This window comes from Chlorocebus sabaeus, chromosome 20 (assembly GCF_047675955.1).
Source record: "Chlorocebus sabaeus isolate Y175 chromosome 20, mChlSab1.0.hap1, whole genome shotgun sequence".
NCBI lineage: Eukaryota > Metazoa > Chordata > Mammalia > Primates > Cercopithecidae > Chlorocebus > Chlorocebus sabaeus.
Genome location: NC_132923.1, coordinates 41,732,660 through 41,755,969, shown reverse-complemented (window position 1 = coordinate 41,755,969; position 23,310 = coordinate 41,732,660). Strand labels below are relative to the sequence as shown.

General features: G+C 45.6%; 1 protein-coding gene across 3 annotated transcripts in view; it reads left to right on the top strand.

The window, feature by feature from the left end:
* SLC44A3 (solute carrier family 44 member 3) overlaps positions 1-23,310 on the top strand; it is a 75,260-nt gene that overhangs the window by 19,291 nt on the left and 32,659 nt on the right. For all 3 annotated transcript variants that reach the window (XM_007977898.3, XM_007977896.3, XM_007977897.3), the window contains exons 7-10: positions 744-833; positions 3,030-3,154; positions 6,301-6,487; positions 18,069-18,234. In XM_007977898.3, the coding sequence (XP_007976089.3) occupies positions 744-833; positions 3,030-3,154; positions 6,301-6,487; positions 18,069-18,234 (568 nt within the window). The remainder of the gene's footprint in view (positions 1-743; positions 834-3,029; positions 3,155-6,300; positions 6,488-18,068; positions 18,235-23,310) is intronic.

Below are 23,310 nucleotides of genomic sequence, written 5' to 3'. Positions count from 1 at the left end.
ATATATTTTAAGTTCTAGGGTACATGTGCACAACGTGCAGGTTTGTTACATATGTATACATGTGCCATGTTGGTGTTCTGCACCCACGTGATAAGAATTTTAAATGGTTCATTTGAACTTGTAGGAAAAAAGGTTTGGGCATTTGAGAATAATATTGCTATAAATTTTTTTTTCTTTCTTTTTTTTTTTTTTTACTGAGACAGAGTCTTGCTCTGTCGCCCAGGCTGGAGTGCAGTGGCGCCATCTTGGCTCACTGTAAGCTCCGCCTCCCAAGTTCAAGCGATTCTCGTGCCTCAGCCTCCCGAGTAGCTGGGATTACAGGTGCCCGCCACCAAGCCTGGCTAATTTTTTGTATTTTTGGTAGAGACAGGGTTTCGCCATGTTGGCCAGGCTGTTCTCAAATTCCTGACCTCAGGTGATCCACCCGCCACAGCCTCCCAAAGTGCTGGGATTATAGGCATGAGCCACCATGCTCAGCCAAAATTTTTTTATTTTTAAGAAGAATACTAGGACTTCCAGAGACTGGCTTACCACACTTGATTGAATGGTGCGTCAGAGACTGCCCTGCATATACCTTGTTATTTTTATTTAGTATTTAGTAGATATTCCAAGATATTTAGGGTTTGAATAAAATCCTCAGCCATCACTGTTCTGTTCTGCAGGGTTTTGTCATTGCAGTGCTACCATCATCTCCCCTACCCTTTGTTGCTATTGAGGTTTATGTGTTTTGCTTAATTTTTCAGCCTTGTCTTTGGCCATGATGTTTACCTTCAGATTCATCACCACCCTTCTGGTTAACATTTTCATTTCATTGGTTATTTTGGGATTGTTATGTAAGTATTTCTCTACTTGACTGATTTCTTTTTGATTCAATGAAAAGCCTTTCCATTAAGTATAGAACTTAAACATTGGCATTTTTAAGCTACATGGAGTCTTAAAGAGTATCTAGCCCTATCACTTTACAAATGAGAAATCTTGGCCCCAGGGAGGACAACGGGAGTTGCTATGTCTCACAGACAGTGCAAAGTTAATGACCAATCCTTTTTCTTTTCTTTTTTTTTCTGTCTTTCTGTCTTTCTCTCTTTATTTCTGTCTGTCTTTCTGTCTTTCTCTTTCTCTCTTTCTCTTTCTCTCTTTCTCTCCTTCCTTCCTTCCTTCCTTTCCCTCCTTTCCTTTCCCTCCCTTCCTTTCCCTCCCTCCCTTCCTTCCCCTCCCTCCCTCTCTTCCTTCCCCTCCCTCCCTCCCTCCCTCCCTCCCTCCCTCCCTTCCTTCCTTCCTTCCTTCCTTCCTTCCTTCCTTCCTTCCTTCCTTCCTTCCTTCCTTCCTTCCTTCCTTTTCTTGGCAGGCTCTCACTTTATTGCCCAGGCTGGAATGCCGTGGCATGAACGCGGCTCACTGTAGCCTCAACCTCCTGGGCTCAAGTAATCCCCCTGTCTCAGCCCCCCAAGTAGCTGGGACTGCAGGCACATGCCACTACACCCAGCTAATTTTTGTATTTTTTGTAGAGACGGGGTTTTGCCATGTTGCCCAGGCTGGTCTCCAACTCCTGAGCTCAAGCGATCTGCCCACCTTGGCCTCCCATGTGCTAGGATTACAGGCGTGAGTCACCACATCCAGCCAAATCTGTTGTTTTTTCTGCTATGCTATGCTGCCCCTGAGATGAACTTTCCAGTAGCATGAGCCTGTATCCATAACGTTAAAAGAGAATCCCAGTACCCATTGGGAGTATTTTAAAGGATTTCTTCTGAATGTGCACCTCACCCATTGGCACATGTGTGCCCACAGTTGTCAGGCAAAGGCTCTGACCAGCCAGAAGACACACAGGCTTGTGTGGAAGCAGAGTCCTGGCCCTGTACTGTGCCCATATTTCCCTCCCGATTGCTGGATTGTGGATCTCACCAGCAGTTGTTGGGAAAGAGGTCTGAGGGACAAGGGCACACAGGAGGCTCAAGGCAGCAGCCATTTACCAATTAGTGTGGCATACAGTAAGGTGTCACTTAATGACGGGGAGGGATGTGTTCTGAGAAATGCATCACTCAGCAATTTCCTCATTGTGTGAACATCATAGAGTGTACTTACACAAACCTAGATGGTAGAGCCTACTACACACCCGGGCACATAGTGTAACCTATTACTCCTAGGCTACCAACCTGCACAGCGTGCTAAACTGTACAGAATACTGTTGGCAGCTGTAACAGAATGGTCAGTATTTGTGTATCTAAACACATGTAAACACGGAAAAGTACAGTATTATTAATCTCATGAACCACCATCATATATACAGTCCATTGTTGATCCAAATATCATCATGCAGTGATGACTGTATTTTAATTTTTAAAAACTGACGTGATTGTCATGTTCCATTCCCCTGAGTCATCAGCTCTGCCCTCAGCAACTTGGAGCCCTGTAGCCCTGCGTTGGAGGACAGGCACAATGACTTCTGAGGGAGGTTTCTTCCTGTCCACTCCAACCTTCCTATAGTTACTGTGGATATGGCATAAGGTGGTATTTCTTACCTAAATGTGGAGTACTTGCAACATCAGGGCATCTTCCAAATGAGCTTCTGACTTCCGTGATTCCCACAGGCCATGTAAATTCACCCGGTTTTGTGGGTGAGCAGCCAACATCCAGGCTCCCACAGGAGATATCACCAGCAGAGCTTGCTTAAAACATTTAGACAGTGAGCTCTAGCCTTGTCCCTCTCACCATCCTGTCCATGGGGTTTTCCTCCTGCTTGCGTCCAGACCCAACCTGTGGGTTAGGCGCCTGTGTTCTGGGGTCACCATCCTGGGTCTCCCAAAACGAGCATCATCCCAGAACTTGTGGGTCCTCTATGGGTTGCCCTGGCTCTGCCCAGCTTCTTCAGAGGGCAGCAGTTGCCTGTTGGGTCTGAGTATTTGGGACCCAGTGCCAGAGCAGCGCCACACAGCCAGTGGGCAGTGGCTGGACTTCCCTGAATGATTCTGTGTGCTGGGGAAAGGTTATTTCATGGCGCGTGCCCTGAGCTCTGCTACTATTCTCTTTTCTAGTTGTCTGCGGTGTCTTATGGTGGCTGTATTATGACTATACCAATGACCTCAGCATAGAATTGGACACAGAAAGGGAAAATATGAAGTGTGTGCTGGGATTTGCTATCGTATCTACAGGCATCACGGTAAGAAATGCTCTTCCAGCAGTAGGTCAGGTAGCCAGCCAGAACTCTGAAATCCAAATCATTGAATTCTAGCCAAAAACAACTAGAATTTGTTTTTCTTTTGATTCAGAATGTGCCTTCTTTGGATTTGAGATAACTGTGTAGGAATAAATCAAAACCCTCCAAAAATAAGAAAAAAAAGGTTTTAGTTCTTCCCAAGTCATTTCTGCCACCTCCCAGAGACTGCTGTGTTATCCCTGTTGTTGCACTGTTCTCAGCCCTGAGGGGCTACAAGGTGGGCATGGTGGATGAGTGGAGGCAGGCTTACGGCAGTTCCCATTCCCTGTTTGTGAGGAGTGGTTTCCTTTTGCCAGTGTATGCTCAACTCCCACTGCCCTCTAGCACACAGAGCCCTTTGTTTCCAAACCCACTGGCCACTGGGTTATTTTGGTGTTCAAAGAACCTGCTGCCTCCTCAGTAAACTCTCTAGTTGAAAACAGGCCAACTTAGAATATTGAGGGAGCAGGTATTAGTTACTGGCGGTGAGTGGTTGGCAACCAGATGTCATTCAGGACCCTCTCCAGGGGCCATTAGGAAGGCTACAATCACAAGGCCCTGGGGCAGGCCCTGCACTGGCTTCAGGTCACCCAGAGTCATCGTTGCTGGTGTGTTGGTTACTGACTGTTCTGTGGAACAGCTGCAGAGCCAGGGGTTTCCACAAGCCCGTTGAATCTTGCAGCAAATGCAGATTCTCACACCAACAAAATTCTCTCATAGGAAATCCTTCTATTCCCATATTTGGTAGTTTTCACATTTTCTCCTTTCCACAGTGAGGTTTTGGGTTTGTGCTCTTCACATAAAATGTGCCAGAGAGCAAGGGTACAATAAAGTAAAGCACTTGGTTGCTCTTGCCTCAGGCAGGGACCAGGTTGGACACTCAACAGAGTCTGCAAAAGAGGCTGGAGATCAAAGGACTTCCGCATTCCCCAGGGCACGGGGGAGAAGGGCTGGGAGCTGGGGAGGGTCCAGTTCCTCAGTCTACCCTCCACAGGGCTCCCTTTGTGGTTACACAGTGCACCATTTATGCCACCCAGCTCTCAGGGCAAGGGCAAGGTTAGGGAGAGAGGAGGCCGTGTGGACAGAGAGGCTGTTTTCACCTGTGTCCATGAGTTCTCACAGGGGCTGCTCCAGAAGGCAGAATTGAGTCCCAGTTTACCTCCTGTTCATTTGTCATGAGTTCTTACCAATTCCCGGTTGCTGGATGAGCTAGTTCACTCATCCTCAGAAAAGCCCAGATGGCAGTTCCTCCTCAGCCTTTACAACTGAAGGGTCTCCTCTGGGTGTCTCGCGGGGCCTCTTCTGACACCCCTCCCTGCGTGGTCAGGAGGCTGTGCTCCCAGATCCTGGAGCAGCTTCTGCACAGTTTATCCCACTGTCATCTGACTGTCTTTCCTCCACTTGACTGTTGAGGGCAGAAATGCTCTAGCACAGCTGGAAGAGAAAGAGCATCTCAGGCCAAGGGCACAGCATGCATGAGGACACATGGGCAGGGGAGTGACTTGCAGGAAGTTCCCTTGATGGAAGCCTGAGATGCAGGTGCAGGGAGGGTCATGTCAGGAAGGTCCTGATCTGCAATGATGATAGGTTTGTGCTTTCTCGAGAGGCACTGGGGCGCCGTGGATGGATTTTGAGCCGGGAAACACCGTCTTTTGTCTTTGCACTTTCCAAAGGTCTCCTTCGCTGTGGAGTGGAGGAGAGATTGAGTTGGGGGGTGGGTGGGGTCAGGGAGGTTAAATGCAGAAAGCTAATGAGGTTATTGGGGTCTAGAAGAAAGAGGCTGAGACTCAAGCTGTGGCCTCAGCAGTGAAAATAAAGAGGAAAGGAGGGTATGAGAGGTATTGAGGAAACCGAACCAGAGGTAATTGGGATTGTGCTGGGTACTTTGCCAGTCCTTGACAATAGGAAAGGCCCTGCTCTCTAGGAGCCTAATCTAATGGGAGATTCAGATGAGAAAACATTTATAGACTGTTAAATAGTACAATAGGGTAAGTGTGGAATAAAGTGGGAGCACAGAAGAGGGGAACCTAACTTACTCTTGGAGAGTCCAGAAAAATTAGGGCCAGTGGAGATAAAGAATACAGGGGGAAGAGGAGGTTCTAGTGTGAAGATAATGAATTTCATTCAGGATAAATTGAGTTTGACATACTGTAGGACATCCATGGCCTTGTCAATAACTGATGTGCTTATTCTTCCAGCACCTAGAGAAAAGTGAGGCTGGAGGTTTTTATTTGGAGGTTGTCAGCATCTAGGAAGGATGCTAAAAGCACAGAGGAATAGGAGATACCCCTAGAAGATCTCAAGAAGCAGCAATTAAAGAAGTAGGAGAGCTAAAGGAAAGATCATGGAAGCCAAGGGAGGAAAAAGTTTTGAGAAAAGAGGAGTGGACAAGGGATCTGATGCCATGCTGAAGTCAAGCAAGACCTGGAATGTTTCTATGGCATTTAACACTCAGGAAGTCACATGAAGTGACTTCAGGGAGAGCCATTTCAAAAGTATGTTGGGGTCTGGATGTTTGCGGGTGGTTGAAGAATGAGTTGGAGTATGGCAGTACAGATGATGGGTGTAGACAAGCCAAGAAGCTCGGCCATGAAAGGAGTAAGAGATGGCAGTGGCTGGATGGGGTTGGAGGAGTGCAGAATGGTTTGTTTCATTAATATGAGATTTGTAAATGTTTATATGCAGGGAGGGAACACTAGAAGAAGGCACAGAAGGTGGCTTTGAGTCTTTTTGCCTCATACTCATATTCGCTTGCCTTTTGCAATATCTTGGGTTCTGTGGGATGTGGAGGGGAGGATATAAGACAATTCGTTGACATTAGAAGACCTTATTCTGATTTTATATTTTTCTCTGACCGGACTACAAGGCCTTTTATGGAGGGACTGTGTCTTGTTCACTATTATATCTATTAAGATCTATTCTAGGGGCCAGCACTTACTAGATGCTCGATTAGTGTTTGCGAATGCACCTGTAAAATTATAACAAAGTAGTGAGTAACTATCTTAAAAGAGCTATTTGCTGATATGTCATAATAATAACAGGGCTTGCTTTAAGCTCTACCCAGTTCTCCATTATTTGAAAGTAATTTACTCAAACCCCTTTCTCACCAGGCAGTCCTGCTCGTCTTGATTTTTGTTCTCAGAAACAGAATAAAATTGACAGTTGAGCTTTTCCAAATCACAAATAAAGCCATCAGCAGTGCTCCCTTCCTGCTGTTCCAGCCACTGTGGACATTTACCATCCTCATTTTCTTCTGGGTCCTCTGGGTGGCTGTGCTGCTGAGCCTGGGAACTGCAGGTAAGGGACAGTGGGTGTGGGTTCCATCACCTTGGAGTCACACACAGAAGACCATTTTGGAACCATTAGCCTGTTTCTGTAGGCACCAAACCCCTCCTTCAGCCAGAGGTATCTGATGACAGCAGTGATGGTGTTAGGGGCTCTGTCATGGGGGAAAGTGGGAAGTTCTTTTACCTGTTTTGTATTGGTTTTAAAGAAGCTGGGTTTGTGTTTCATGAGAGAATAAATTCAGTAAGGACTGAAAGTTCTAGGAAAAACTGCAATATGAGCAAAGGCCAATAGTAAGAATGTTACCAGATGTCTCCAGTTATAAATTTTATCCAAGGTAATTTGCCAACCCCTATCAAACCAGTAGGTGATAAAGAAGAACCCAGGAAAGACTCTATTAAAAATGTGTTATGCGGCCAGGTACTGTGGCTCATGACTGTAATCCCAGCACTTTGGTAGGCTGAGGTGGGTAGATCATGAGGTCAGGAGTTCGAGACCAGCCTGACCAACATGGTGAAACGCTGTCTCTACTAAAAATACAAAAATTAGCTGGGCATGGTGGCATGCATCTGTAGTCCCAGCTGCTTTGGAGGCTGAGGCAGGATAATTGCTTGAACCTGGGAGGTGGAGGTTGCAGTGAGCCAAGATCATGCCACTGCCCTCCAGCCTGGGTGACAGAGCAAGACTCAGTCTCAAAAGAAAAAAAAAAAAAATGTGTTATGCCCAGCAGAGCCAGTGTGCATTTAAAGCAAACTCATAGTTCACATGCCTTGGTCCTGAAAAGACAAGATTCTCTCCTCCATCCTTTTTTCATATCCACATAGTTTTTCTTCACCTGGGCTATTCCTCAGAATCGGCTTTGGTGCTTTATTAAAATGCAGTTATCTGGGCCCCAGCCTCAGAGATTCTGATTCACGTTGTTTGGGGTGGGACCTAGTATATGTTTTTGTAAAGCTCCATAACAGGGCAACCATATTCTAAAGGAGCACTATTCAGAGTGCAGTCTGAAGCCAGACAAGGAGCTTAGCTAGAATGGACATCAATCCATTGCTTCCTTCATTGAGAAAGTCTTGCTATGGAAAAAACAATGTCAGCTGAGAAACAATGTGCTTAGTGATGCAGTTGATCTACATTCTGGCACAAGCTGTTTACCTCACTAACAATGTGAGGTCAGACAGCTTGTCTGTGGACCACACTTTGAGTGGCACTGTCTAGATCTCTTCTAACTCCTCTTTGATTTTCTTAAGACCCAAATTCAGTACACATGGATGCAAGTACAAAAGAGTAAGTGGCTTCCTGAGACTGTCACCAGACAGATAAGGACCACAGCTGATGTCAAAGCAGCAAGGCTGATGCAGTTCCTTAACGTTTTCTCAAGTTTATCTTGTCCTTTACCGGCTCCAGTTACATAAGTAAGAACAGCTGCTATGTAATAGATTCTTGGTAACTCAGTCCCCTTCCTTCTCCTCTGGAGCTAACTGAGGCCACAGTGCCAAGACGGTCATCAGGCTCCCTAGAAGATGCAGCCCTTGGAGGCCTATGTTTCCACCTTCAGAGGTGCACAGGGGCATTCTGCTGGGGGCTCCCTGGAAGCTCGCTGAAGGCCTGCAGTGAACTTCTGATAATTACCCAGGGAGGAACATTGGTCAAAGGAGTGTTATCCATCAGAATGAGGTTTGTCTGGGAGTGAAAGAAAACTCAAAACAACAGTGGCTAAAGTAGGATGTAAGGTAATTTCTCTGTCACACAGATGAAGTCCACATGGAGAGGATCCATTCCAGCCTAGTTCCCTAGAGCTCAAGGACTCAGGCACCCGCTTTCTTCTTCTGCAGCCTCTGCCGTTGCTTCCACCTCATAGTGAACGGCCGCTCAGGCTCCCACTGCCATGCCTTATTCTGACCTTGAGGGTGGCAGGGAGGAAAGTGAGCATGCCTCTCCCAGAAGTCACAGGTGGCGCTTCCACCCACACCTCACCAGCCAGGTCCCAGTTACATAGCAGCACTTGTCTGCAAGGGACACCAGGAAATGTAGTTTCATTTTCGGCAGCCATGCACCATTTAAAAATCAGAGGTTCCATTACCAAGAAAAGAGGGGAGAATAGATACCATGAGACAAGTGAAGTCTCAGCATTGGATGGTCTTCCTCAAGGGAGCTTGAAGGGGGCTCAGCCCTGGTCAGAAGGGAAGGGCAGTGGCCCCGGTGCATGAAGTGAAACAAACCTTTGTTGAAAATGTCCTAGATTCTAATCTCTGTATGGATGCTTTCTTATGTTCTGTCCCCCAGGCATCACAGTCCCCATGTGACGTGGGTATTGTTATGCTCAAGTTACAGGCAGGAAAATTGAGGTTCTGAGGAAGTCATGTGTCTGAGGTCATACAGCTGGGAAGCATGACGTGCTGTGACTCCAGGCTTTGGAACAGAGCCTGTGCTCTTTCCACTACCTCACACCTGCCTTGCATCTGAGATTGAAAGCTAGGAAATAAAAATAGGCCTCTTCAAATTTGCTCAGGATGAAGCTGAGCTTCACTGGAGACCATAGCAGTTGGCTGGTGGATGTGGGCTGTGCCCGTAATGTGTCTGGGGCTTGAGGTTGACAGCCAGAGTGAGCTGGAGATGAGGTGTGATGGAGGTGGTGGCAGTGGCCCTGGGCAGAGGCACTGTAGGGCTTGTACCCTCGCCTCTAGAGAATCACCAGAGAAACAGTGAGGTCTTAGGAAATACGGCTCAGGACCAGTGAAGGACCCTCCTCTTCCTGCCTCCTTCAGTGCAGCCAGTCCAGCCAGGGGGCTCCTGTTGGCTGTGAATCTGGGTAAAAGGAACTGTGTCTATGGCTAGACCCCATGATGTTTTGGAGCAGGGATGGTTTTAATTTAATTGAGAAGTATTTGGTGGGCAGTGTGGGGGTGAGGTGCTGAGCACGGCACTAGTGGGAGGTAGGAAACAAGATTGAGGTCATCTCTCTGCCCTCAGTACTTACAGTCGAGCAGGATGGTCCAACAATGAAACGTGTGATTGCAGCGAAGGTTGATGGATATGATCATTAGAGAAATCTGGGGAGCTACGGGAGCACCAGAACAAGGCTGTAACCCATGCTGCGAGTCAGGGAGGGCTTCTCAGAAGGCAGGCTGGAAATTGCCAGGTCGAAAAATACAGAAAGAGACAAAGGGGGATGCAGTGGTGGTCAAGACAGCACAACGAGAGGACCTGGCCACAGGGGTCAAGGGAAGAGCCCAGGCCAGTGAAATCAGAGAGGAACAAGCCCTAAGGCCGGCTTGGGCGTGAACTGTCAGCCTGTGCCCCTTAACTGCCAGCCTGTGCCCCTGTGTAGGCCTAGGTTGGGCCCAGGGCTTAGTGGCCTCCACTGCAGAGAGACCTGGAGGTTATTCTTCAGGGCTGAAGGTAGCATGTCATTCTGCAGCCACCTCTTAGGATCACGCAGTGAAGTGTGACAATTCACTGTCAGTGCAAGCAGCAAACAGCGAGAACAGTCGAGGGGCCGGAAAGGAAACTGGGTGTCCCGGACCTATGGGAGGCATCTATGAGCAGGTCGATTTCAGGCTTTTCAGGAGAGAAGGTGCCACGCAGAGCCACCACCACCCCCCCCACCCCGCTGGGGTCAGGCATCATAGAACCCAAATCACCTGTCCCCTCCTTCCACCTGCCTGTGGCCGACCCAGGTACACAGGGTCCCCTTTGTTCTCAGAGGCCTTTTCACCAGTGCCAGAGAGCCTGGTTCTGCGACTGGGCAGATCAGCAGCTGCATCACTTTTTGATCTTCAGAAGATGCCCCAGCTAACACTTGAGAGGGACTCTGAGCCGCTTTCATCTGTCGTGAAGAGGCGCCAGGTGGTTGGGTGGCGAGCCCGCCGCACAGTGCCCGATTGTCTCATTCCACCTCCCACAGGCAGCTTCAGGGGAACAGACACACTCTTCAGTTAGCGCCCGGTTTTGCGTGTGGGCGTCCTCAGTGTGGAAATGGTCGTTTTTGTTGGTTTTGTTTGTTTGTTTTTCTTGAGACAGGGCCTCCATCTGTTATTCAGGCTCAAGTGTAGCATCAACCTCCAGGCTCAAGTGATCCTCCCACCTCAGCCTCCCCAGTAGCTGGGGCTGCACATGCCACTGTGCCTAGCTAATTTTTGTACTTTTTTTGTAGAGACAGGATTTTGCCATGTTGCCCAGGCTGGTCTAGAAATCCTGGGCTCAAGCAGTCCACCCGCTTTGGCCTCCCAAGGTGTTGGGATCATAGGTGTGAGCCACACAAATAGTGGTTTAAGTTGTGTCAGTTGGCTGAATGAATACTGTTTTTTGCTGCATTAGATAAAAAAAAAAGAGATAAGTGCAAACTTGGGTTGATCATTTTTGCCCAGATGTACTATTTTTCTAATGACCGTTGATCATTCTCTTAACTAGTTGACAAATTCCGACTTGTTTGGGGATTTTTTGTTCGGCAGATCTTATCAAGCCTCCGTCCTGTACCACCCAACAATGACATTTATTAGTCCATTGGGATTTGTCTGTTACCAGCAATATGACAGGAGCTACTAAAATCCAATAGGAAAAAGTGAAAACTGTGGTAACCTTGGTAATCTGGTGGGTTGGAAGGAGCTCAGATGACCTGGTCACCTCCAGTGGTCATTAAGATGGTCTGGAAGCTCCAGAGTCTGTACAATAGAAGAGACCTCTATTGGATTTTTGCAGGGGTTGGGGCTGCCCTCCAGGTCTGTGCTGCAGTTAGAAGATTTAATCACAGGGCTGCACACAGCATACACCATGTACTTGGGATACACAAAGGGGTGGGCTTGGAAGGGAGGCAGCAGGGTCAGACAGAGGGCTTTCCATAGGTTTCCCATCCAATGACCTGGAACCCAGGCTGGCTCTGCCTTTGTGCTTCCTTTTTGCCATTTTTGCAATGGGAAACTGATGTAAGGTTGCCTCACAAGGATGTCAGGAGGCTGAGATGAGACAAGAGCTTTGCTTTGCAAATAAGGAACCATATGTATTTTTTTGTATTAGGAATTAATGTTGACCAAGAAACATCTAGTACCTTCAGTTCTGTGGTTTATTCTTTGCTTTCTCTGGCACATTCAATAACACAATTTAAAAGAAAATTGTCTGTTTTTTTGAAGTTATTAGAGATGTAGAAGATAATTGAAGTTATTTTGCAAAAGCCTGCTAGTGGCCCAGTCTTGTTCTAGGAAAAGAATAAAGGGAGGGTGCACAGGAGAGAGCTGTAACAGCTCCTGCCTTTCAGAAGTTCCTGGTCCCTTTGGCAAGGTGCAAAGGAAAGCAGTCTTCAAGTACGTCCCCATACCTTTGCTTTTGTTGGGATCTTCCTCTAGAATCCCCTCCCCTGCCCAGCTCTCACCCCAACTCTCCCCGTAAACTGCTTCCTGAAACCAGTCATTCTTCAAGATTGGTTTTGAGTATTCTTCTTCTTGGAAAATCTCCTATAAATTTATCAGCCATACTTAGATCTATTTCTCCTCCATTTTTTTCCTTGTGTATTTTATATTCTTCATTCTTTCAACAACGATTTATCTCATGCCTGCCCTGTCAGCCCTGGAGTCACACTACATGCCCTGGGTACTTGAGATACAGCAGTGAACAAGACAGCGGTTCTGCTGTTCAGGCCTGACATTCTAGTGGGTGGGCAGAGAGGCAGTGAATAAGGAAATATGCATTCCTTAGTGATAAGTGTGATGAACAGTAAAGCAGGATGTATTGTCCTCCCACAAGAGGAAGAACATGTGAGGGCCAGGACCATGCCTTTTTCTTTCTGTGTCTCTTAGCTCAGTTCCATACCTGAATGGATTCAGTTAGGGGTGCTGACCCAGGGAGTAACATCACATCAGTGTCATGGGTGTGAAATGAGATGGATACATGAAGAGCTCATATATTGCAGGCTGCCTGTCAATGAGACTTTCCTCTCTTTTTTCCTAATCCTCATGCTGCCAGAGCAGAAGCTGAAGCTAGTGCGAGACACAGGCAGGATGAGTGTCAGCAGACTGGGGCTGGCAGGACCCTTGGGTCAGTGTGCTGGACAAGGCCAAGTGCACAGAATGTGCTAGAAAGTGGAACCCCTCCAAATTAGGCCTGCTTCCCTTGGATAATTATCCCAACCAGCTGGACTGCCTTCCTTAAGGAACTGCCATCTGCAACAATCATTATATCACCTTAGTCTTTTGAAATGCTTTAAAGCTTGCTAATAATATCCAGACTTACAGCTAATTACATTATGAATGTCCTTCAGATTATTTTGGTGTTCTCAAGGAAGAGCTCTAGAAAATTGTCTCCAAATCTCTTCAATAGATATATTACTTGAGGAAGATATATCCATTCATTCATTCAATCAACAAATATTTATTAAGTATTTACTGTGTGCAGACCCTGTTAAAAATGCTGGAGATACAGCTTTTCTTCCAGTTTGGAGGGTAGAAGGAGACAGGCCTTAAATAAAATAAGTCAGTCAATGTTACAGTACTTTAAAAGTTGATAAGTGGCATGGAGAAAAATTAAGCAGAAAGGACAAATAGGAAATGCATGAGGGGGCAGGGTGTCATTTTAAATTTGGTGATTGGGGATGCCTCACTGAGAAGGTGATGATGAGGAAAGATTTGAAGTAGGTGAGTGCAGAGCCGTAAGAACATCTAAAGCAAGGGGAAACAGCCCAGGCACAGGGGCTGGCAAGAGGCCAGAGTTCTAGGGCACAGCAAGGGAAGCCTATTCAGCCAGAGTGGAGTGAGCGAGGGAGAGCTTGGTTCGGGGGGAGTCAGGGTGCACACAGTCAGATCCTGGGGCCTTTCTGGCCTTTGTAGGAACTTTGGCTTCTAACCTGAATTGGGAAGTTTTTACAGGATTTCAAGCAGAATAAAAACTTGACCTGACTACATTTTAATAGCAGTGATTCAGTAAGAAGAGGATGGTGGCTTGGAAGAGGTCATAATGGTGGAAGTGGTGTGACATACTGAATTCTGCATCTATTTTGAAGGTAGAGCAATTGAATTTTCTGGTTACATGAAAGAAAGAGGAGTCGGAGAGGACTCTGAGGGATTTTGGCCTGAGCAACTGGAAGATAACTTTACCATAAACTGATATATGGGGCAAGAATTTGAGTATAGCATTTTAGGGGTAGATCAGAAATTAATTTTTAGTTGCTTTAATTGAGATGTCTTTTAGACCACCAGATGGAGATGTTAAGTAGGCAGTTAGCTATCTGAGTCTGAAGTTAGTGGAGGAGGTCCTGGCTAGGATTTACATTTAGGAACTTGGAAACATATTAATAGTATTTAAAACCGTGAGATTAGAATGAATGTAGATAGAGAAGGGAAGAAATCCAAGGACTGTGCTTTGAGGCACTTCAGGATGCCCAGGAGATGAGGGAGAACAAACAAAGAAGACTGACAGGGAGTGACCAGGGGGCAGAAGGAGAAAGGGTGGAGTGTGAGGCCCTGGAATGCGAGTGAAGGGTTTCACAGAGATGTGCGTGGTCCAGTGTGGCAAGTGCTGCCGCTAAAGGAAGAACTGAGGATTGACCACTAAATGATCATGATTGGAGCAGGTAAAGAGAAAGTGGGAGGAAAATAATTGTAAGAGCAAGTATAGACAATCTTGAGGAATTTCACTGTTAAAAGGAACAGAAATGGGGAGGAAACTGGAAGAGGAAAGAGTCCACAGTAGATTTTTCTTAAAGATGAGAGATCGTTGAGAATGATTCAGTAGAGAGAAAGATTTTGATGAAGAGGGTGAAAATTATTGAAAAGTTATGTTCACACAGGTGAGAAAGAGTGGGATCTGGTGAAGTGTGGCCGTAGGATCATGGACCATTTATTAATATGATGTTCTGGGAGAGGGCTCAGATTATGGACCTGTGTTGATAGCAGGTTAGGTGTGAGGTGGTCGGCACTAGTGGAGGTTTTCTGATTGCATCAGTTTTCTCAGTGAAACAGGAGGTAAGATCATTGGCTGAGAGTGAGGATGAGAAGGAAGCTCTTGAAGGTTGAAGGGGGGATTTATAAAACAGTTGTGCAGAAGAAGGGGAAATGAATGGACCGATATGGGAGCATGTAAGTTTCTGATAGTAATTCAGATGGTATCCTCTCTCTGATTTTTTTTTTTTTTTTTTGCCTCATTTATTGTTCCCCCAATAGCTGAGGTCCAGCATAATACCAGCATGCAGTAGATGCTCAATAAATGTGTAAGTTGATTGCAGAATTGAAATTCTATCTACCTATATCTCATTTATAGCTAACCCTGTGTGGCACTCACTGTAGCTGACCCTATTGCACTTAATATTCTAACAGCCTTACCTGTTTATTATACTTAACTCTTAACAGCTATGTGTATTGCACTAAAAGCCACAAGACAGGACGAGATCACCAAGGGTGTGAGAAGTAGGTATTACTATCCTCTGATTTCAAGTGATGAGGCAGATTTCAAAAAAAGTCCCACTATTTGCCCGAGGTTGCTCAGGGCACAGTGCAGGGATGTGACTCTCAGCCTGTGTGACTCTCAAGCCCAAGCCAGTAATCACTGTCCCAAGTTCATCTTGTCTACTCTCATCTTCACCATCAGAGAGCTGTGGCCCACTTTGCTTGTCACACATTTCAAAGCTGAGCCTGGAACCAAGCCTTCTCCCAATTCAGTGCTCTTCCCACCACCATCCCCTGAGATCCGTCATATATTGGGATCTACCCATAGTCCACTTCCCTTTAACACCCATTAGCTACCCATGATAGTAGCTGTAGTGCCCAGTCCATAGAGACAAAGCAACTGTCATGTGATGAGGGGATCTTGCCTGCATTGACACAGCCATCCAGGAGAGGGCAGTTATGTGTGCCTAAGCACATCTACCCCACCCACAGGCTCTGCAACCTCAGGCTCGGAGCTGCATCCAACTTGTTTCCCTGCTTTCGCCCTGAAGCCAGAGCGCCCCTGAACGTTTGTCTAAAGCAGTGGTTCTCAAGTGCCCCCCACCAGGTGACTTGTTGCCCCTGATGTGGCATTTGGCAATGTGTGGACACATTTTTGGGTTGTCGTGGCTGCGGGAGGGGAGGGAGAGCGTCCTGGCATCTGTGTAGAGAGGCGAGGCATGTTGCTAACGCCCTTCAGTGCGCAGGACAGTCCCAGCCCCAGCGAAGATCTGATCCACAACGTTGGTGACAAACCCTGCCCTAAAGGAAAGTCCTAAACAGCCCCAGGAACAAATAGAAGATGGCTTTGATAAGGACGTTCAGAAACAATGGTGATCACTGCGGGTTCAGCTTCTTTGGGGAATGCCAAATGCCATTCTTTGGGGGAATGCCAAATAATGTCTAAGCAGATCTTGACTCATCACTTCAGCTGCTCCCACCGCTGACTGTGCCAGGTTGGGAGGTGTGTGCATATGTGCCCTTGACAGCACAGGGCAGCTGAGAGGAGAGTCTGGCCCCCATTAGTGTCCAGGTCCTGTAGGACATACTTACCTTTGTCTGTCTGAAGAAATCATCCTTCCTGTTCTGTGGAAATGTTCTCTGCCCTCAGACTATTCGTGATATTGTAAACCTAGTTTTGCAAAAGCATAATCTGTCGCTGATACTGCTGGGCCTTGTAGGAGGAGCAGGTACTTCTTCCCTGGCTCAGAGCACTTCTGAAATTCCAGAGTGGTTCTCAAAGTCCCCTGGCCTCATCTACCTAACAGGCACTCTGCTTGGGAGGGGCCACCTCCTCTGGAATTGGGAATGTTTCCTGAAGTGTGCCCTGAATCACCCCATTTTAGAAAAGCATAGGCATTTATCCATGCCTTACCCAAAACAGAGATTGCCTCCAAGCCAAAGTGAGCCCAGCATTCATAAAATATTAACCTCTCTGTATATCAAGCTGCTCCACTGTTTCTTACAATGTAACTCTTGTTCAGCAGAACATAGAGCTTGGGAATTAAGATCAGCCTTAGTCAGTGTAATCAGTTTTTGATCTACAGCACGGATATCCTCCCCTTTCCTTCACACAGACCCTACTATGAATTTCTAAGGACTCCTGAATGATGAACCTAAAGTCAATTTATAGCTATGACAGGAAATATGAAACAATCTCTAAATGTTCTTCAAGCTATAGCTTTCACCAAAGACCACAGCACGTATCTTCTTCCTAGTAGTAGTAGTTTTAAAATCCATAGTGGGAAAAGATCTGGAAATCAAATGCAGCCATGAAGCTGGGATTTGGATTTACCAGTGAATTTACCAGTGGATTTACCAGCAGAGTAAATTTGGGTTTACCTGTGGATTTACCAGCAGAGCTAATTCAAGGACTTCTTTAGAGGAGAGAAAAGAAAGCAGGGTATAGCCACGTGAATGGCAAAAAGTTGTTAAGGCAACCTTGCTGGCCTCAGTTGAATGTAGCACTGTGCTCCTGAAATTTAATGATAGTAATAAACCATGATCACTTATGGTGCGATCTGTCTATGGTCTGGACACAATGCAAGTGTTTTCCAAGTAATCTCACTCCATGGTCAGAATACCACCAGGAAACAGGTATTCTAGATAAGGAATCCAAAACTCCTCCAGCTATTCCAGATAAGGAATCTAAAACTCCTCTAGCTATTCCAGATAAGGAATCTAAAACTCCAGGAAGCCAAATAACTTGTCCAGGGTTACCCACAAAGGGGTCAAGCTGGGATCTGAACCTGGGAAGGTTAACACTGAGGCCCAGTACAGGTTTTAAATGTGCTAAGAGTTTGCTCTTGAAATGAAATCTGAAATAGATCCCTTTTGAGATAACAAAGACCCTTGTCTCTTTTACAAAGTTTAAATTTTTGGTGAAGTAAGATTCTATAATGTGATACTAATAGCTTTGTGTGGTTTCATCAATGTGCCGAGTTTGGTTTGCATCACAAAGTCGTGTGGTAGGGAAATCTACGGATTTTTAGAGTCCCATGTGTTCAGGTTTATATTATCCTTCTACTAATTCTGAGCTCTGAGACTTTACAAAAGTAACTTGCCTCTTCTTCTTCTTTTTTTTTTTTTCTGGAGAGTGGAGTCTTCCTCTGTCACCCACGCTGGAGTGCAGTGGCGTGATCTTGGCTCACTGCAACCCTAGCCTTCCAGGTTCAAGTGATTCTCCTGCCTCAGCCTTCCGAGTAGCTGGAATTACAGGTGCCTGCCACCACGTTCGGCTAATTTTTGTTTTCTTAGTAGAGGCGGACTTTCACCATGTTGATCAGGCTGGTCTTGAACTCCTGACCTCAGGTAATCCGCCCACCTCAGCCTCCCAACGTGCTGGGATTATAGGCATGAGCTACCATACCCAGCCTCCGTGCCTCTTTTAAACCTCAGTTTTCACATCCACGAAGTGGGATAAGTATTATAGTATATGTCAGGTGTCTTGGAAATTGCCCACCAATGGTCACTGTCATTATCACCATTGGTATTATTTACAAGTTAAATGTGTGGTTTTGATTTTGATCTTTTGCTCTGTATATTTTAAATTATGATGGGTACTTGACTTTGGCATTTGTTTTATGTAATGCCAAAGGCCAAGCATAAAGAAACATGGCTTGTTGAACCATGGTTCATGCTTAGGACAACATTGGTGTAAAGCATGTTTGTGTTTGAAACTTTAGGAGCTGCCCAGGTTATGGAAGGCGGCCAAGTGGAATATAAGCCCCTTTCGGGCATTCGGTATATGTGGTCCTACCATTTAATTGGCCTCATCTGGACTAGTGAATTCATCCTTGCGTGCCAGCAAATGACTATAGCGGGGGCAGTGGTTACTTGCTATTTCAACAGGTAGGTCCAGTGGTTTTTTTTCTATTGATTTATCTGTGTGGTTTATCTATGTGCTTCATGTTGATATCTCAAAAGATATTTGGGAATGCTGACCTAGCCCCTTAAAAGGAGTTGGCAAGAATAAAAGACTAAGCTAAAAATTGAGCTGTATGCTCATTTGGTGGTGAGAAGAAATATTATACCCTGAATCTGTCACATTTCCAACTTTTTTACTTTAAGCCAGAAAATTTAGAAACAAGCCAAACAGGGAAGAGATCATATTGCTTAGACTTGAAAGATAAAAAGGGGTCTCACTCTGTCATCCAGGCTGGAGTGCAGTGGCACGGTCTTGGCTCACTGCAAGCTCCACTTCCCGGGTTCAAGCGATTCTCCTGCCTCAGTCTCCGAAGTAGCTGGGACTACAGGCGCCTGCCACCACGCCTGGCTAATTTTTGTATTTTTAGTAGAGACGGGGTTTCACCATGTTGGCCAGGATGGTCTCGATCTCTTGACCTCGTGATCCACCTGCCTCGGCCTCCCAAAGTGCCGGGATTACAGGTGTGAGCCACCGCACCCGGCTGCCATTGTTTTAATATTAAAAAAAGGGAGAGTCGAACTCCCCTATGAATATCCATCCTAATTGACTTCAGACAGAAAAATTACTGGTCTATTTTGAATATACTTCAGTAAATTCTGTGAGCCTCACTTTGTCCTCTGCAAAATCAGATAACGTTTGCTTGGGGAAAAAAAATTAATCCTAAAGGAATTGTATGTAATTACAAAATATAATTTATATTATAGTTAGGAACCAGTGAATTAGTTACATGCTTCTCTGCTTATATTCCTATCACATCCTGAAAGCAATTGAGGACACACGCAAACACACACACCCCTGAATGCTTTACCTCTTCTGTGTGTGTGACTCACCCCGGGGCAGTGAGAGCCCACAGGACAGAGGAACCCAGCCAGGGCAATGGCAGGACTGGGCTCAGAAACAGAAGTTTACTCTTCATAGGGCTGATCCTCCTCCAGCCTCTCAGACCAAATGATAGAGAAACATGAGCTTCATGGGGAGAGAGTCCGCCAGGGGTGATTCCTGCCATTGAGCAGTTTCCTCCTGATGATAAGGAGCACTGTGGGGTGTTTGTTTGTTTGTTTGTTTGCTTGCTTGTTTGTTGAGACGGAGTCTCGCTCTGTCACCCAGGCTGGAGTGCAGTGGCACGATCTTGGCTCACTGCAAGCTCCACCTCCTGGGTTCAAGTGATTCTCCTGCCTCAGCCTCCTGAGTAGCTGGGACTACAGGCGCCCACCACCATGCCTGGCTAATTTTTGTGTTTTTAGTAGAGACAGGGTTTCACCATGTTGGCCAGGATGGTCTCCATCTCTTGACCTTGTGATCTACCCACCTCGGCCTCCCAAAGTGCTGGGATTACAGGTGTGAGCCGCTGCGCCGGCCAGCACTGTAGGTTTTTAATGTAGTGCTGCAGTTCTGGAGCCTCCATCATTAGAGACTCCAGAGGACCCACGGAGGGGCTGTTGCCCTTGGCACTGACAACCTCTAGGCAACCGGAGGTGGGTTGTGTGTATTGCTTCCTCCCAGGGAGGGGGGCAAAGAGAGTATTCTAACCAAATTTGCCAGTAGGTAATATTTGCCTAACAGTAATTTTGTGTTATCTTAGAATAACAAACCAAAGCATTTTCAATGAGGACTTCTAATTTTGGACTTCCAGTGAAGTATATGTGTTTATCTCCTAATCTCTTCCCTTTCTCCGGCCACTCAAAAAATCATGAAAGATTGAAACAGGCACAAACACACCAGGACAGTGAGAAACAGAGAGGCAATGACAGCAGATAAGAAACACCAACCAAATGGTGAGAGCCAAAGAGAGGGAGGTGGAGCGGTGCCCCAAGCCCGCTGGAGAAAGTGGAAGCAGCCTGTCCATGTGTGTTGGCTGCATGAGGAGGTACAAATAAGACGCACCCTGAAGTGAGCCCCAGAGTCCCAGAGAGGCTCGGGAGTTCAACTATAAAAAGTGTTTCCGAAGATTAGCTGAAAGCCTTCCTAAAGAGCAGTTAGACCCCCAAATTCCACACCAGCTGAAGACAGGGACATTTATTCTCCAGAGAGAGAAAGCAGAGAGGACCAGACTTGGGGTATCAGGTTTAGCTGAGGCTAGGGGCAGTCTCTGTACTGAAAACAGGGTAAGTGAAAGCCTAAACTCTGAAGTGAGGCCCCACACACACACACACCAGCACCCCCCATTCCACAGTTCAGCTCCCAGAACATTGGCAGCTCGTTTGATATTCCCTAGGAAGAGGTTAGAGGATGCTTTTATGGAGAAACTGCCTGACCCAAAGTAAAGACATACAGATAGTGCCATATAGGGCCCCCCAATGAAAAGGATTCCCTGACTCCTAGCAAAACAGTGAAGTTCATCAGACAACAAGCAACATTCCTCACACAGAGCTTCCAGGTCATTCTGGAGAGCCTCACTTTTCAATCTGAACTGTTTACCAGTGATTATTAAACATGATGAATGCCTCTAAGTGAAAGAAGAAGATCAAAATGTACAAATAAAATGAGCTTAGAGAAAACACAGACAATGCAGGCTGCAAAATGAAATGACAAAACAAACTATAATATTATCAGAGAGAACAAAGATATATTGCCAGAATCCCCTCCCACCAACAGAAGAAGGGCATAGTGAGAAAACAAGACCCTTGAGTAATTAAAAGTATGATTACAAAAGTGAACATTTTCTGTTGAAGGATTAAAATATGAAGTGGAGGCACTCTTTCAGAAGGTAGAATGAAAAGACAAAGAGACACAAAATAAGAGAGAAAGGATTAAAAGAGGATAAATTTGGGAGACCCACTAGCTGACTAATATGAGTTCTAGATATACAGAACAAAGAAAAGAAGAGAGGGAATTAACAAAGAAAATTTCCCAGGGCTGGAGGACACAAGTAAAGAGAAGATCCCAGAAGCTTCCCGAGGGAAAAAAGATCACAGGCAAAGGATCAAGGACCCAGAATAGGATCTGACTTTCAACAGCAACTCTGAACCAGTAAAAGAATGGAGGAAGGCTATAGGAATCTAGTGAAAGATTATTTCCAACCTAGAATTGTATAGCCAGTCTATACGTAGTTTAAAGTTCTATGCCTATTCCTACTACCCGTCAAGGGTAAAGAAGAATAAAGTCATACACAGGCAGTCCCAAGACTTCCCTGCCCACATCCTTTCTAGGAGGGATGTTCCCCCCTGAAACTAATGTGTAAGCCAGAGAGGAAAACATGAGTTTCAGAAAACAGGCTTGAGCAGAGCAGAGCAGAGCAAGGAATTCCCAGGAGGGTAGCTGTGCAGCAGGCCTGGAAAGGATCCAGTCCAAGGTAGACAATGGACTCCAGGAGAGATGTCACTGTGAAAAGAAAATGGAACTGAGGGAATACCAGGTGTGTTCGAACATGTTAAGAAAAGCATTACACATTGGTGAAGCATTCGGTGAGGCCCATGGAAATCCAAGCTAATAAAAAAATGTGGAACAATTAACTTCAGAAAAAAAGTTGTACAGGAAGGGAATCTAATTGGAATATGCTACTTGGATCAGTTGTGAATATTATTTACAGCACATATTATCTATGTATGAATAACAAACACTAAACATTAACTAAAAACTTTGATGTAATTACATTGGAAGAATGGGAAAATAAGTGTGAGGGGATTGGGGAAGTTAGGCTGTGTAAGAAAATAAAACCAGAATCTTTCACAGTAGAAAAGTCAGTGGACAATATCTGAAGCGGAAAAAAATCAAGAAATAGCAGTAAGAACATGTAATTTTGAGGTATGGAAGTGAGTTCTCTAATAACAACGAAAATATTATCTCTAGGGAGACAGAATTGTGAATGGGGGAAGAAAACTGCTGTTTTTCCTATTAAGTCTAACAGTGCTTTTTGGCTTTGTAAGATACTTTACATATTACTTTGATTAAAAAAATAATTTATAATATAACACACAATGATTTATTTTTAGCACAACTATTCCATTTATTAAAGAGCTCTGCTTCCTTTTTGATTTTCTGCCTAATTTTGAAACCTCAAAGTTTTTCCTTATCTTCAAAGTTCACAATTCTTCATGTCCTTTTCTGGCCTGCACTCACGGTGAGGATTAAATATAGCCAGGGTGCATTCATCTTTGTCATTCGTGTAAGCACTATGAGGGCTGAAGCGTTCATACAAAGACCATCAGGTACCAGGATGTGGTCAGTCTGTAGAATTTACTTTCTGTAACCATTGGCTTGAAGAGGGATCAACTGAGAGAGCCATAAAGGTGGCGTTAGGGATGTGATAGGAAGGAGCTAGAACCCTTCAAGGTGGTGAAGGGACACTTGAGGTGTGACTTCATCATCGTTTTCAAATATACAAAAAATGGTTTCCAGCAGCTTTGGATCTGCTGAGGGAGAAGAGGAAATGGATTCGTAGCAGAGCCTAAGGAATTTAGGTAGAGACAGATGAATTTCCTAACCTAGCAAGAGTTACCCAGGCCAGTTAAATAATCCTGTTATTTCTAATAAGATTTCCATTTTCTGTAGAATAGGAAAGAAACATACAACATTCTCAGCCTTCCAAGCCTCATCTTGCAGTAATTTTGTTGTAAGAAATACGGGAAGGGACATGGTCTCTGAGGGAACCATATGGTCCTTTGCTGGGACCAGCTTTACTTTGGAGGCTGTTTGTCCCATGCAGCCCACACCTAGTCCGGGAGCCTCAGCACAAAATTAATTTTCCATAATATCAGAAGAGTTCTTAGTGAGCACGAGGCTTGATTTAACTAGAGCTAAAGCTTGTCTCTAGGACCATGATGTGGCTTGCCTGGCTGTATGCACTGTGTTGTCTGATGGGACTAGAAATTACAAAACAGTACTTTTTACCATGACCCAGAGCTGTTAGGGGACTTGAATGGATGGGACCATTAAACCCTTTGCCCCACAGCTTGGGTTGATGTGGTATTTTGGGGGCCTGGCTTCGTTGTTCTGGAGCCAGGCACCATTAGCACTCAGAGCAGCCACACATCCAAAGGAAGGGGGAAGCTGGGCTTCGT